The 16,197-nt window shown below is 38.0% G+C and overlaps 1 protein-coding gene across 1 annotated transcript in view; it reads left to right on the forward strand.

The window, feature by feature from the left end:
- TSG101 (tumor susceptibility 101) overlaps positions 1–16,197 on the forward strand; it is a 50,844-nt gene that overhangs the window by 19,784 nt on the left and 14,863 nt on the right. Inside the window, exons 6-7 of the mRNA XM_046637599.1 lie at positions 1,970–2,036; positions 6,114–6,205. Of these exons, the coding sequence (XP_046493555.1) occupies positions 1,970–2,036; positions 6,114–6,205 (159 nt within the window). The remainder of the gene's footprint in view (positions 1–1,969; positions 2,037–6,113; positions 6,206–16,197) is intronic.

Here is a 16,197-nt window from a genome sequence, read left to right on the forward strand (position 1 = left end):
GAGCGCACAAACTTAACCACTCGGCCGTGGAGCCGGCCCCCCACTTGCTTTCTGTGCTCTAAAGGCTCATTTCTTGAAGGCTCTGCCTCTCTTGCCTTCAAGGCTTCATAGACCATTCCTCTACGGGATCAGTCTAGTTTACCCCCACCTCCTGGGTTTATGTTAGGCGCCTCCTGTGTGGTCCTGTATATGCTCTCTGTACTTCCTCTGTTGTAACCCGTGTCACTCTGTATTATTATTCCTTGCTTGTTTATCTCCTCCACTAGACTGTAAGCAACTTGAGGCCAGGAATTCTTTCTTTCTTTCTTTTTGTCAGCAAATTCTGGTGCGTGTCACATAGCACTAAAATATTTATTGATGGATTAAGGGCTAATTCATCATTGTATTCAGTGAGAAAAATTTCACTGAGGATAGATTGATTCTCAGACAAGTTATTCCCAGTTAAGGCCAAAATTAACTTCTTCTCTTTTTCTTTCTCTATGTTGATTAGCCTCTTGACACCACTGACTTGTTTTGTCATTAGTGTTCTCTTTAAAAAAAGATATAATACATTCTTTGGGGCTGGCCCCATGACGTAGTGGTTAAGTTCGGCATGCTCTGCTTCTGCAGCCCAAGTTTGTGGGTTCACATCCCAGGTGCAGACCTACACCACTCATCAGCCATGTTGGGTCAGTGACCCACATACAAAATAGAGGAAGATTGGCACAGATGTTAGCTCAGGGCTAATCTTCCTCAAGCAAAAAAAGAGGAAGATTGGCAACAAATGTTAGCTCAGTGCAACTCTTCCTCAGCCAAAAAAAAAAATATATATATATATATATGTATAAAATGCATTCTTTGAGCTTGCTAGATTTGAACTTTTTTTTCCTGATATTTTTAAGCTTTTGTTTGTTTTTGTTTTTTTTTTAAAGATTGGCAACTGGGCTAGCAACTGTTGCCAATCTTCCTTTTTTTTTTTTTCCTGCTTTATCTCCCCAAACACCCCCTGTACAAAGTTGTATATCTTAGTTGCACATCCTTCTAGTTGTGGGATGTGGGACGCCACCTCAACGTGGCCTGACGAGCAGTGCCATGTCCACACCCAGGATCCGAACCCTGGGCTACCACAGCGGAGCACACAAACTTAACCACTTGGCCACGGGGCCGGCCCCTGTTTGTTTTGTTTTTAACCACTCTAGCTGAATATAACTTTTGTATAGGACTTTTTATAGTAGTTTGAAGTCTTTTTTTTTTTTTTTTTTTGAGGAAGATGAACCCTGAGCTAACTTCTGTCGCCAATCCTCCTCTTTTTGCTGAGGAAGCCTGGCCCTGAGCTAACATCTGTGCCTGTCTTCCTCTCCTTTCTATGTGGGAACGCCTACCACAGCATGGCTTGCCGAGCGGTGCCATGTCTGCACCTGGGATTCGAACCTGCGAACTCCGGGCTGCTGAAGTGGAACGTGTGCACTTAAGCACTGCACTACCTGGCAGGCCCCTGAAGTCTTTTAAAGGACTCACTCAAGCCAACAAAAGCAGCTGTGTTAATTGGTCAACATAGTCTTAAAAGAAATATCAAAAGATATCTTCAATATAATAAAGAGGTCACTTTCTAAGAAGCTGACCTTGGACCAGAAGAGGGCAGAATTGCCATCCTCTAAAATTCAGAGTGGCCTAGCTCCTGTCTCAGGTTATAGACGCCTTGAGAGCTTATAGAGCTGACCAGGTTGACCTCTTTGCCAGTTGTTCTTGTTGAGATTGTCATGTGTGTGGTCAAAGCTCATGTTTTGAGAATTATGTGATTTGAAGGTTTTTATTGCTTGCAATAAAGAACTAATATGGGTGGAGTTCTTATTTTGGTGCTGAGATTTGGCTTCTTTAACTGTATGAAATTTGTGGTTTGACAGTGATGTATGTCTTATTTGATAACCTATATTTCCATATTATAACCTAGATAAGCATATTCTTAAAAAATGTTAAACATTATTTTTAGCTTCGTACATGCCAGGCATGCCAAGTGGAATCTCTGCCTACCCATCTGGATACCCTCCCAATCCCAGGTAATGAAAAATAATTTTTTGAGTAATTGTATTAGAAATTCTATGTTAGATCTAGAATCAAAATAATGGTGCTAACTAGGGCATTAAAGTAAATTTAGTTGCAGTTTAATGGAAGGTAAAACTCAGTTAATTGGTGGAATTTTATCGGTATGCACATAGTTCAGAAGGAGTTTTTCCATTCGAGGGAAATGCAACTTCATTCTACTTAGGGAGTAGTAAAGGGTGGGGTGATGACAATGATCTTGATTGTTTTTGGACCTTGAAATTCTTGCTACTTCCCTGTTAAGAACTTTGTATATCCAGTGTAGATGTCTGAAAGGTTAATGGAATACTAGTTATAATGAATTTAGCTGAGGAGAAAAGTATTTTAATGCCCTTAAAAAAAACTTAGCTTTTCTATAAATTACAGGGAACAAATTAATGGTTCATATGACGTCGTCAGTCTTGTCCTCATGATATTTATTTCATTCCGTTCATAGACTGTATGTACTACCAACCTTTATTTACCTGTTTGATAATAATATAACACAGGTAAATTAAATTAATAGTGAAATAAGTCTACGAATAACATACACTAGAAAAATCACTGAGAAATAATTAGTAACCCACATTTTAAATGTGTGCTTGTTCCAGCAGTAGTCTGGGAGTACTTTCCAAAGGTGGTCTTTGGGCTCACTAAAAGTGCAAGACTGGCATATACTAGTGCCTAGATGACATTTTCACTACTCTACCAATTAACAAAAAATCTTTAACCCTGTTAACTCTTCTTAGCTTATTACAACCCTCACAGATAATGCAGCCAGATTTCCTGACTACCTGCCATAAGTAAATATGTGTATGTACATATATGCAGGATCTTATAAGTTAAGTTTAGCAAGCTATTTAGTTCTGGGCCTTTCTTAATTTAAAGGACTAGCTTTATAATGTAGTAAGCATTCTGTCAAATTTGATAAATAAGCAGAGACTAGATGAACATCTGTCGGGCAATATAAAAAGATTCCTATGATTGTAATACATAAACTGGCTGTAAGTTCTAGATTTCTTGAGGCCTTTAATTTCTGATTAAGTTCTAGAAATGAAATCCTGTCTGAAGCCTTGAAATTACAAGCTTTTATAATTAACAGTTGCTAGTAAGAAGGAACTTTAGACATATGAGGAATGGTTGTTGGAAGTACAATAAGAAAATGGACTTCTGAACAATAAAGCCATTTCAAAGAAACTTGTAGATAAACACGAAGCCTGAAAATATTGACAGAAATGTAAATCTTACTCACTTACCTTACGTAACCATAAAAACTTGTTTGTGAAGTTATTGGTAAGAAGTCTCTTTTTAAGGCAGCTGTTTTTCAAAGATTTGGTGTTTTCCTGTGCAATGTAACTTTTAATCTTGAAATGTAACATGCATGAGTTGTTAAGGGAAACTGTATTCAAATTGTCATCTGTGTCTTTCTATGTATAAAAGGTCTTGGCAGAAGAGCCTCAGAACCTCTTTCTCTTCTCCCTTTGTCCTAAAGGAGAATTAATAAATCAGTGACTCAAGAAGAATCTTTATCTTAAAACAATGAATATGAGAGTCTTTATTCTTGCTGTAGAAAGTTGGACTAGATGATCTCTAAGTTCTCTTCCAAATCTTAAGATCTTTTGAAAGTTTTATTTAGCACCTGCAGCATGTATACAAGGAAACGAAAAGGTATGTCAAGAATGGTTGGTCCAGTTTTGGTATGTGTGCTGGCAAGCATGTATTAAGATTATTAGGAAGCAGTTCCTGATGTCAGAAAAGACAGAAAATGGTAAGTGCTGTGATGAATAAACAGCTTTAAAGGAGAGGTCACATCTGGTTTGGAGGTGGGAGCCTAGAGACAGCTTCGTGATGAAAGAACTGCTTATGAGGATGGCTTAAAGAAGAAAAGTAGGTGTTGAGAGGTGGAGGGAGCAGCAAAGAGTAATACCATTTTATGACAGAGAGGAAACTTACCGATTATCGAGTCCAGCCCACCCATTTTATGTAAGCAAAGGTGCGAAAGCCAAAAAAGTCCCAGGGAGGAACAGAGAAACCCTCCAGTATGGCTGGAGAAGATCCGGTTCTGAGGAGGGGAACTGAGGAGAATAAAGGTGCAGCTTGCCTAGGTATGACGGATCTCCCAAAGCTTCGCTGATCTTCCCTAGCTGGTGTTGACTTTCCACTAGACGTTTCCTGAACTTTTATTGAGCATTGTTATTTCCTTTATCCCGTCAGGCTTGTTTGCAGAGATTTTGCCCTATTTTGATTATTAGCATCTTGAGGAAGAGATAGGTTCATATCTTCGCTTCTGCCTCAAGCACATAGAAACAGTGCCTTAAATACAATAAATAGTAAGTTTTGAAGGGGTATATAAAGAAAAAGGAACATAAGTATGTCGGAAAATTCTTTTGAAATACACTTAGGTCAAAAAGGGCTCTTTAAAAATTTGAAAAAGATTTGCTATGTAAGGCAAATTATTTAATAATGTACAGAAATAGAAACCAGTATTACTCAATAATTTTTTTTACTCAAGAAAAATTATTAACCTTAAACATAGAGAATAACCATGAAGGGGAAACTGAGCAAACTAAGTAAAGAGACAGGGAGTTCTTTGAAGTTAGTATCTGTAGGCCTAGAAGAGTTTTATACCAGGTTACTGGAAAGTTCAGCAATCTGATCACGGCTTGTCTGTGAAAAGGTATGCCAAATGGGAGGAATTCCAGAAAAAATGAGCAAATTTATCCCAGTTTTCAAAAAGGTGGCTTCAGAAATTGCGGTCAGATTGATATTGTCTCCTTGCAGCATTGTAGCGTGGGTGGCTAAAGAGACCGGAACCTGAAGTGCTGGTCAGTATCTTCAGCATGTGTCTGCTGGGAAAAAATATGCTGGACTTTCTTCTTTTCTGATTTTGTATACTGATAGGGAGTGATGTGATGACATTCAATCTTCAACAGATCACATAGAGAATTTTTTTGTTGGGGGCAGGCTGTAAAGTGTGAGCTGGTAGGACGAATAGGAGAGAGAATCTTTGAGCCACTGCACTTGAAAAGGATTACTGACTGTGAACTCAGAGCTCTTGCTCCAGGGCTCTGGGCTGGCTCTTTTTAGTCAGTAATTTTAGTGGACTTGTAGAAGGCATGTTATCAGAATTGCAAATGTCATAGGTCTGACAGTTATAGCTAAAATAGGATTAACTGAGATTTATTGTCCAACTAACAGGTAGCTAGTAATCTTCCTGTTTTACTTTTCTTCTCCATTATAAAGGAAACACGCCAAACTAGTGAGCATTCAGAGGAAAGTGATTAGATCTGACAGTCATGCCCTGTGAAGAATGGCTGAAGGAATTAAAAATATTTCACCTGAAGAAAAGCAAAATGTTAGAAGTCTTCAAATATTCAAGTGATCTTCCAGAATGCAAATTCAGGGCCATTAGTTAGAGTTATATTGAAATGACGTTTAGTGTTTGGTAGAGAGAGATGACCATTTGTCAGGAATATTGTAAGTGATATTTATAAAACAATGTTGGATAGGAGAGTGCAGGAGAATACTTCTAAGGAGAGTTCCTTCCGGCTCTGATGGGAATACATGAATGACACAAACTTTTCATAGAGTGAGAAGAAAATTTTTTAAACTTTATTTAAAGAGGAGTATTTTCAGATCAGATACTCAGAAAGGTTATCAGTGAACTACAGGTAAAAATTAAATAGTATCATTTCCCTATATGCTAGGAAATCAGAATGGAAAATTTCTCTCACAAAATATTTGTTGCTTCCAGTTCTGGTACTGTTGGACTGCCCTTAGAAACACTCTGGTTGCTTCTGCTCCTGCGAAGGTGACCCTCAAATAACCAGGGCCAACTAAAAGAATTTTCACCATTTCCTTTAAAAGCAAATCCAGTGTCATTAGTGGAATTTCTATAGCAACATCGCTTAAATAGACCACTATAGCTCTAAGACTGTAAAGCCATTAACCGGTAAAACAATGACATGTCAACCTTAACTTCCTGAATGGCGTTCTTAAAGATGCCATAGTATTGGGTCATCTTAACATTTAATGTTTTCTCTTCTGTTCTTTAGTGGTTACCCAGGCTGTCCTTACCCACCTGGTGGTCAGTATCCTGCCACAACAAGCTCCCAGTACCCTTCCCAGCCTCCTGTGACCACGGTTGGTAAGTACCCTTCACAATTCTGTTTCTCCATGTAAGCACAGTCAGAGTCTCCTGTTGTGAAAAGTGCATTTCACTTTTTTTTATTGAATAAATTTGATGTGTAATGTTGTATAAGTTTAAGATGTACTGTGTGTTACTTTGATACATTTATATATTGTAATATGATTGCTATTGTAGCGATATTCATTACATAATTATAATACAGTCCTGTTGTTTATATTCATTATGCTGTGCATTAGATCTCTGTGGCTTATTTACTGCTTGTTACAAGTTCGTACCTGTAAACACCATCACTCTTCCCCACCCCCTTGCATTTCACTTTTACATGTGAAATGTTAGAATACTCTTCCTTCTTAGAGGAAAACTCTTAATGATCAATGTCCTGTAATCTAAAACTTGAAGTAATTTGTCATCATATAAATGAGCCTTCTACTAGGGCATAAAAATAAGTCTGATTGACTCTTATCACTCTTTCCTCAGTGTCATATGTTTTTATTGGTGAACCTTGTATGTGTTGAACTATTAACAGATACTTAGGTTTTCCCAGCTTGGTTAGATGTAAAAACAGATGAGCATCTTTAGAAGAAAGCACTATTGGGTAATAGGAGTGGGCTGAGAGCAATATGAGATGGTCTCAGATGAGACAAAATTATTGCAGACCAGAGTTCTTACTTTTTGATGTTGCTTATTAGAGTTGCCTGAAATATAATTTTCTTCGGCTGAGAAAGTTTAAAGCAATATGAGAACTTCTACACACTCCCACCTATTCACCAAATCTGCCTCATCCTGGTTACCATAGATCAGTTATCTTGTGCTTCTCTCCACTAGATCTTATCCTCTCTAACTTACTCAGGGGCATCCTGTCAGCACTCCTCCCCTCTCATCATCAATATTTGTTCTCTCCTGGATTGCTCTCATCAGCACACAAAAATATGCCCTAAAATAAACTTTAAAAAATCCTCCTCTCAATTCCGCTTTTCTTGCCACCACTATTCCATTTCTTGGTTCCCCTTTGCAGCAAAACTGCTTGAAACAATTATCTGTACTCATTATCTTCAATTTCTCTTCTCTCTTTCATTCCTAAACCCCCTCCCTTTGGGATTTCCCTCATACCGTTCCACTAAAACTGCTTCTGTCAAGGTTACCAATGAGCTTTATGAGGTTAAAGCCAGTGACCAGTAACTAATCTCCCCTTCCTTGGCCCGTCAGCAGCATTTGAGGGAGTTGGTTACTCCCTCCTTGATACACTGTCCTCTCTTGTTTTCCAAGACCCCGCTCTCACTAGGTTTTCCTCCTGTCTCACTAGTACTCATGCTCAGTCTCCTTTCTTAATGTTGGAATGCCTCCTGGCTTAGTCCTTGGCATTCTCTATACTCACTCTGCTGTGATCTCCACCAGGCTCCTAGTTTTAAATGTCATCTCTATGCCCACAGTTCCCAAATTTATGTCTCCAGCCTACACCTCTGTCCTGAACTCCATATTCTTATATCCAACTGCCTTCTCACTTTCTCCACTTGCATATTTAATAGACATCTGAAACCCAACATGACCAAAATTAAACTCTCAATCTTTCTGCACAGCTTCCCCATCTCCAATGATACCTACTCAATACTCTAACTTTGGCATCATCCTTGATTCCTCATCAGGATCTTACTGTCTTCAAACTATATCTAGAATCTGATCATATCCAGTGCCGAACCATGTCACCATTCTTTCATCTAATTTACTTCAAAAGCCTCCTAAAAGGTTTCTCTGCTTCTGTCCTTGGCCCCTACATCTCCCTGTTTTTAACACAGCAGCTAGAATGACCCTGTTAAAACAAATGAATTATGTCACTCTTCTGCTCAAAACCATCCAATGTCTCCTCATTTCACCAGAGTTCAGTGCAGAGTTGTTTGGCCTAGAAGGCCCTGCCTGTGTGATCCCGCTTCCCTCCTCCTCTTACTACTCTGACCTCATCTCCTCCTACTCTTCTGTCTGAGGGTTTGTCCACTGCCTGTCCTTTGCATGGTTCAGTAAGGCCTACCCTGACCAATCTACTACCACCACCGCCAAGCCCCCCCCATTCCCAACGGCTAGAACCGTGGTTGATAATAGAGAAGTTTGTCAGTAAATATTTTACTAAGCGCCTGAATGAATGTAGGATCTTATGAAGTTTATTTTTCTGTTACATTTTCTGACAAATTGTAACCATCCTGAGATCTGATGTAAATACTCCCTCCCCCCAAAAAAGTGCTTTCTTGTGCTGTTTTTGTCATTGATACATTATAGTTATTGAGGTTCTAATGGCATGGTTTTGATTTTTTTAAATGTTTTCATCTTTACTGTAATGTAGCTGTTTTTCTACAATATAATTTAAATGGCTGAGTTAGAAACCTAATGTTGGGAGATCTTTACTCCATAAGGAAAGCACACTAAATCTTGTTAAATAATGTTAAATCTCCATTTTGGTTCAGCATCATCAATAAAATGAGAATAATGCTATCACCCTATTTCTCATTGAGATGATCATATGATCCCTTTGATTTCTAGAGAACCTCGGTTTCTAAAGATCTTTTATATGTTAACTCATTTCGGTGCCGGCCCCGTGGCTGAGTGGTTAAGTTCATGTGCTCTGCTGCGGCAGCCCAGGGTTTCACCAGTTCAAATCCTAGGCATGGACATGACACCACTTCATCAAGTCATGCTGAGGTGACGTCCCACATGCCACAACTAGAAGGACCTACAACTAAAAGTACACAGCTATGTACCAGGGGGCTTTGGGGAGAAAAAGGAAAAAAATAAAATCTTTATATGTTAATTCATTTCAATACAATAGTTATGAAGCATTTTATAGCTTAGACTAGATGATTCCATATATTGAAAAAATAGGAATGTGGGGAAAATGATATATTTAAAATCAAACCTAATGTTTATATTTTTAGAACAGATTATCAAAGCAATTAATATTTTATTGTATTTTTTAAGAGTGCTCTCTTAGAAAAGCTAGAAAGCAGTAATCGCTTTATGATAATGTGGGATATCCTTTAATACATATTATCTCTCTTCCCTTTGTTGCTTGCCTGCTTTTTTTCTTCGTGTTTTAGTAATACATTGTGAAAACACTGTTGAACTTCAAAATTGTAATAAAGAAAAGCAGACACATAAAAGTATCATTTGAATATTAGAGTTCACAAATACTCAACATTTTCTCGGTGGTCATCAGATTTGTGCTGCTCTCTGCTACTGAGGCCAGGAGAAGGAATAACTGTGGTTATTTGTCCTTGTACTTTGTGGAACTTGATGGTTTCGCTTTATAGGTTTTGATTTTATGGTGTGAAACGCACCTGTTTGAAGGCAATATTAATTAACTTATGTCTTTTTGTTATTGATGTCGATGCCTATGCAGGTGTTGGTTTTCAACCAGCTCCAACAATATTGAAGTAAAAGAACCACTTAAAAATGAAGTAATAGAAATTGCATTCTTTTTTAAATTATTTTTTATTGAGTTCATCATAATTTATATCATTGTGAAGTTTCAGTTGTACATTATTTCTTGCATGTCACCACATAAGTGCTCCCCTTCACCCCCTGTGTACACCCCCTTCCTTCTCCTGGTAACCACTGAACTGTGTTCTTTGTGTGTTTATTTATCTTCCACATATGAGTGAAGTCATATGGTGTTTGTCTTTCTCAGTCTGCCTTGTTTTGCTTAACATAATTCCCTCCACGTCTCCTTCTATGTTGTTGCAAGTGGGATGATTTTGTCTTTTTTTATGGCTAGTAGTATTCCATTGTGTATATATATCACATCTTCTTTATCCAATCATTGGTCGACGGGCACTTGGATTGCTTCCATGTCTTGGCTATTGTGAATAGTGCTGCAATGAACATAAGGGTATGCAGGTCACTTTGGATTGTTGATTTCAAGTTATTTGGATAGATACCAGAAATTGCATTCTTTACAGCAACCTCTTCTGAGAAAGTAGTGAAGAAGATTGAAGATGGTTCCAGACTTGAGACTTAAAACAGCTCTTTCTGACTCCATTCACTGTAGATTTTGGACAAAAACATTTAAAAGAAAATCAGAGAATTCATTTTGTCATCTCATTTTATAGCTTTTTGTTACCTGGGCAGACAGCTTCCTGCCTAACCTGACTTAAAACCAGCTTCTTGAGGTTGGAGTTCACTGAGGGCATTGATCAAGCAGCGCAGGCAGCTGATGAATAATGAAAAACCTTTTCCATCAGGTCTGGGCAATCGTAGTGATATTTTAGTACACTTGCATTATTTAAGGGAGGGAAATGTTGTGATGTGTAATAACTTAAATTCTTCCTTGAAGTCATTGTAAGACCACTTGTGTTTTTTGGATACCATCTTTGCAAGTGACTAGCAAAAACATTTTCTACTGGAAGATCAGTGAGAAAAGATGGGGAACTCGGACAACTTTCCTTAGATTTTTCTGTCCTTGCATGCATTATTTATCAGCAAAGGCATCAGAAGGAAGGTAAATATTTCTTGATATCTGAGGGTAAAACTTAAATTTTAAAAAATATAAAAATTTAAATTTCTGTTTTTTCAGATTAAAGTATGTGTTTCTTAAGAGTGAAACATTTTTATTAGGACTAGCCATATAACTTTCACCAAGTTGGCATTGCCAAAACTAAGAGAACTTGAATTCTGATGTTAAAGGTTTAAAACTCCTTGACCACCACAAAGTTATAAAGAATAAGTTTAGGAGACAGCATTAATACTTGGTTATATTCTCTTAATAGCAGATGCCAGGAGAAAGCAGAGCAGCTCTGGATATATGTGGTCATTCCTACGTTTTCAGGGCTGAAAAATGGTCACTCAAGAGAAGCTTTGGTCCCCAGCTGAGCATTCCCATGGAGAATGGCAAACTCCAGTGGATACACAACAGTGGCATGATGTAGGATCAGTTAATTCCTACCTTGATTCATACACAGCACTGCCTGCCAGATCCTGATGTGCTAGTGGTGCACCTGGGGGCAGTATCTGGGAGTGATGAAATTGACGGGTATTCAAATCCAAATTAAGAAAGATTTAAGACTTACCAAGCAAATGTCCAAGAATGTTACTATAGTGTGCCAGTATGGGACCCAGAAAAGTGTGGTGCCACTCAATGAAACCTCCATAATATGAATATATGTGTGAAGAAAGTCAGTGGACTAATTGACTCCTTTATGAAGTTCATCAGAGGATGTACTATCAGCCACACTTCTCTTGTGCCAGAATCTCCAGGTTTATTTCATCTTGATGTAGTCCTGTGATCAGAGAGTGGCAGAGATGTCTTCAACCTTGATTTACTTAGTGTTTTGGAAACTTTGATATAACTGAGGGGGAAATTGACCTAGGACTTGATTGCTCCTGAATAAAATCTGTTTTTGGACACTTTCGATCTGTCATTAAGATTCTTGTCTCTGAAAGGGATCATGTAGCTAATTCACATCTTGAGGGTAGTTCTTTGAATCAAATAATCCATGAACGGGGGCCGGCTCCGTGGCCGAGTGGTTAAGTTTGCACGCTCCACTGCGACGGCCCAGGGTTCGGATCCTGGACGCGGACATGGCACTGCTCACCAGGCCACATTGAGGCGGCGTCCCACATCCCACAACTAAAAGAATGTGAAACTAGGATATGCAACTGTGTACGGGGTGGGGGGGGGGGGTTGGGGAGATAAAGCAGGAACAAAAAAAAAAGATTGGCAACAGTTGTTAGCCCAGGTGCCAATCTTTAAAAGAAAAAGAATAATAATAATAATCCATGAAGGGATAGATGTGACTTTGGGATGTATAACATCAATTTTTTCTGTGTTCAAGTTGAAATCTATTTCCAAATGGAAAGTTTTGGTTTTTTGTATATGAAGTAATGCTTCTAATGTATTTTAAAAGATGCTGTCAAAGAGAATGAGCCTCACACTGCACATACAACTCCTTTTGCTATTTCCAAAGCAAAGAACTACATAAATCTTTAGTATTGAAAACTTTTTGTTTTCTTGACACATATGCTGTATACATTTTTCATGGTTTCTTTTTTTTTTAACTTTTTATTGAGATTATGATAGTTTACAACCTTGTGAAATTTCAGTTGTACATTATTGTTTGTCAGTCATGTTGTAGGTACACCACTTCACCCTTTGTGCCCACCCTCACCCCCCTTTCCCCTGGTAGCCATTAATGTGTTCTCTTTGTCCACATGTTTAACTTCCACGTATGAGTGGAATCATACAGAGATTGTCTTTCTCTGTCTGGCTTATTTCACTTAACATAATACCCTCAAGGTCCATCCATGTTGTTGTGAATGGGACAATTTTATCCTTTTTTATGGCTGAGTAGTATTCCATTGTATATCTGTACCATATCTTCTTTATCCAATCATCTGTTGATGGGCACTTAGGTTGCTTCCACATCTTGGCTATTGTAAATAATGCTGCAATGAACACAGGGGTGCATGGGACTTTTGGAATTGCTGATTTCAAGTTCTTTGGATAGATACCCAGTAGTGGGATGGCTGGGTCATATGGTATTTCTATTTTTAATTTTTTGTGAAATCTCCATACTGTTTTCCATAGTGGCTGCACCAGTTTGCATTCCCACCAGCAGTTTATGAGGGTTCCTTTTTCACCACAACCTCTCCAACATTTGTTGCTTTTTGTTTCGGTTATTTTTGCCATTCTAATGGGTGTAAGGTGATATCTTAGTGTAGATTTCCTTTGCATATCCCTGAGGATCAGAGATGATGAACATCTTTTCATGTGCCTATTGGCCATCTGTGTATCTTCTTTGGAGAAATGTCTGTTCATTTCCCCGGCCCTTTTTTTTTTTTAAGGAAGATTAACCCTGAGCTGACTGCTGCCAATCCTCCTATTTTTGCTGAGGAAGACTGGCCCTGAGCTAACATCCATGCCCCTCTTCCTCTACTTTTATATGTGGGACGTCTACCACAGTGTGACTTGCCAAGTGGTGCTATGTCCACACCCAGGATCTGAACTGGTGAACCCCGGGCTGCCAAAGTAGAATGTGCACACTTAACCACTGCACCACCAGGCCGGCCCCTCCCCACCCCATTTTTTAATTTATTTTTTGTTGTTTGATTTTTTGTTGTTGAGTTATATGAGTTCTTTATATATTATGGAGATTAACCCTTTGTCCGATATATGACTTGCAAATATTTTTTCCCAATTGGTGGGTTGTTTTTTTTTGTTTCAATCCTGTTTTCCCTCACCTTGAAGAAGCTCTTTAGTCTGATGAAGTCCCATTTGTTTATTCTTTCTATTGTTTCCCTTGTCTGAGAAGACATGGTGTCCAAAAAGATCCTTTTGATTTTGATGTCAAAGAGTGTACTGTCTATATTTTCTTCCAGAAGCCTTATGGTTTCAGGTCTTACCTTTAGGTCTTTGGTCCATTTTGAGTTTATTTTTGTGAATGGTGAAAAAGAATGGTCAGTTTTCATTCTTTTACATGTGTCTGTCCAGTTTTCCCAGCACCATTTGTTGAAGAGACTTTCTTTTCTCCATTGTATGCCCTCAGTGCCTTTGTCGAAGATTAGCTGTCCATAGATGTGTGGTTTTATTTCTGGGCTTTCAATTCTGTTCCATTGATCTGTGCACCTGTTTTTGTACCAGTACCATGCTGTTTTGATTACTGTAGCTTTGTAGTGTGTTTTGAAGTCAGGGATTGTAATGCCTCCAGCTTTGTTCTTTTTTCTCAGGATTGCTGTAGCAATTCGGGGTCTTTGGTTGCCCCATATGAATTGTAGGATTCTTTGTTCTGTTTCTGTGAAGAATGTCATTGGGATTCTGATTGGGATTGCGTTGAATCTGTAGATTGTTTTAGGTAGTGTGGACATTTTAACTATGTTTATTCTTCCAATCCACGTACATGGAATGTCTTTCCATCTCTTTATGTCGTCATCAGTTTCTTTCAGGAAAGTCTTATAGTTTTTGTTGTATAGGTCTTTCACGTCCTTAGTTAAAATCACCCCAAGGTATTTTATTCTTTCTGTTGTGATTGTGAATGGGATTGTGTTCTTGAGTTCTTTTTCTGTTAGTTCGTTATTAGAGTATAGAAATGCTACTGATTTATGTAAGTTGATTTTATACCCTGCAACTTTGCTGTAGTTGTTGATTATTTCTAATAGTTTTCCAGTGGATTCTTTGGGGTTTTCTGTATATAAGATCATGTCGTTTACAAACTGCAAGAGTTTCAATTCTTCACTCCATATTTGGATTCCTTTTATTCCTTTCTCTTGCGTAATTGCTCTGGCCAAAACCTCCAGTACTGTGTTGAATAAGAGTGGTGATAGAGGGCATCCTTGTCTCGTTCCTGTTCTCGGGGATGGCCCATTGTGTATGATGTTGGCTGTGGGTCTGTCATATATGGCATTTATTACGTTGAGGTAATTTCCTTCTATCCCTATTTTGTTCCGAGTTTTTATCATAAATGGCTGTTGGATCTTGTCAAATGCTTTCTCTGCATCTATTGAGATGATCATGTGGTTTTTATTCTTCAGTTTGTTGATGTGGTGTATCACGTTGATTGATTTGTGGATGTTGAACCATCCCTGTGTCCCTGGTATGAATCCCACTTGATAGTGATGTATGATCCTTTTGATGTATTGCTGAATTCTGGTTGCCAAAATTTTGTTGAGAATTTTTGCATCTATGTTCATCAGCTATATTGACCTGTAGTTCTCCTTTTTTGTACTGTCCTTGTCAGGCTTTGGTATCAGAGTGATGTTGGACTCATAGAATGTGTTAGGAAGTGTTCCTTCCTCCCTAATTTTTTGGAATAGCTTGAAAAGTATAGGTATTAAATCCTCTCTGAAAGTGTGGTAGAATTCCCTAGGAAAGCTGTCTGGTCCTGGAGTTTTAGTCTTTGGGATGTTTTTGATTGCTGTTTCAATCTCTTTCCTTGTGATTGGTCTGTTCAGATTGTCTGTTTCTTCTTGACTTAGCTTTGGGAAGTTGTAAGAGTCTAAGAATTTATCCATTTCCTCTAGGATATCCATTTTGTCAGCATATAGTTTTTTGTAGTATTCTCTTATAATCCATTATATTTCTGTGGAGTCTGTTATTTCTCCTCTTTCATTTCTGATTTTGTTTATTTGAGCTTTCTCTCCTTTTTTCTTTGTAGGTCTGGCTAGAGGTTTGTCAATTTTATCTTCTCAAAGAATCAGCTCTTTGTTTCATTGATCCTTTCTACTGCCTGTTTTGTTTCAATAGCATTTATTTCTGCTCTGATTTTTATTATTTCCTTCCTTCTGCTGACTTTGGGCCTTGTTTGTTCTTCTTTCTCTAATTCAGTTAGGTGTAATTTGAGATTGCTTATTTGGTATTTTTCTTGTTCGTTAATGTGTGCCTGTATTGCCATGAATTTCCCTCTTAATACAGCTTTTGTTGCATCCCATATGAGTTGGTATGGCATGTTATCATTTTCACTTGTCTCCAGATATTTTTTGATTTCTTCTTTAATTTCTTCAATGATCCATTGCTTGTTCAATAGCATATTGTTTAGTCTCCATATCTTTGTTCCTTTCTCAACTTTTTTCTTGTAATTAATTTCTAGCTTTATAGAGTTATGATCAGAGAAGATGCTTGTTATTATTTCAATTTTTTTTAATTTATTGAGGCTTTCCTTGTTTCCCAAGATATGGTCTATCCTTGAGAATGTTCCATGTACTCTTGAAAAGAATGTGTATTCTGCTGTTTTTGGATGGAGTGTTCTATATATGTCTCTTAAGTCCAACTAGCTTTTCGTTTAGCTCCACTGTTTCCTTGTTGATTTTCTGTCTGGATGATCTGTCCATTGATGTGAGTGGGGTGTTGAGGTCCCCTCCTATTATTGTGTTACTTTTGATATCTTCTTTTAGGTTTGTTATTAGTTGCTTTATGAACTTTGGTGCTCCTGTGTTGGGTGCATAGATATTTATAAGCATTATTTCTTCTTGATGTAGTGTCCCTTTGATCATTATATATTGCCCCTCTTTGTCTC

Source organism: Equus quagga, chromosome 14, assembly GCF_021613505.1.
Source record: "Equus quagga isolate Etosha38 chromosome 14, UCLA_HA_Equagga_1.0, whole genome shotgun sequence".
Classification (NCBI taxonomy): Eukaryota; Metazoa; Chordata; class Mammalia; order Perissodactyla; family Equidae; genus Equus; species Equus quagga.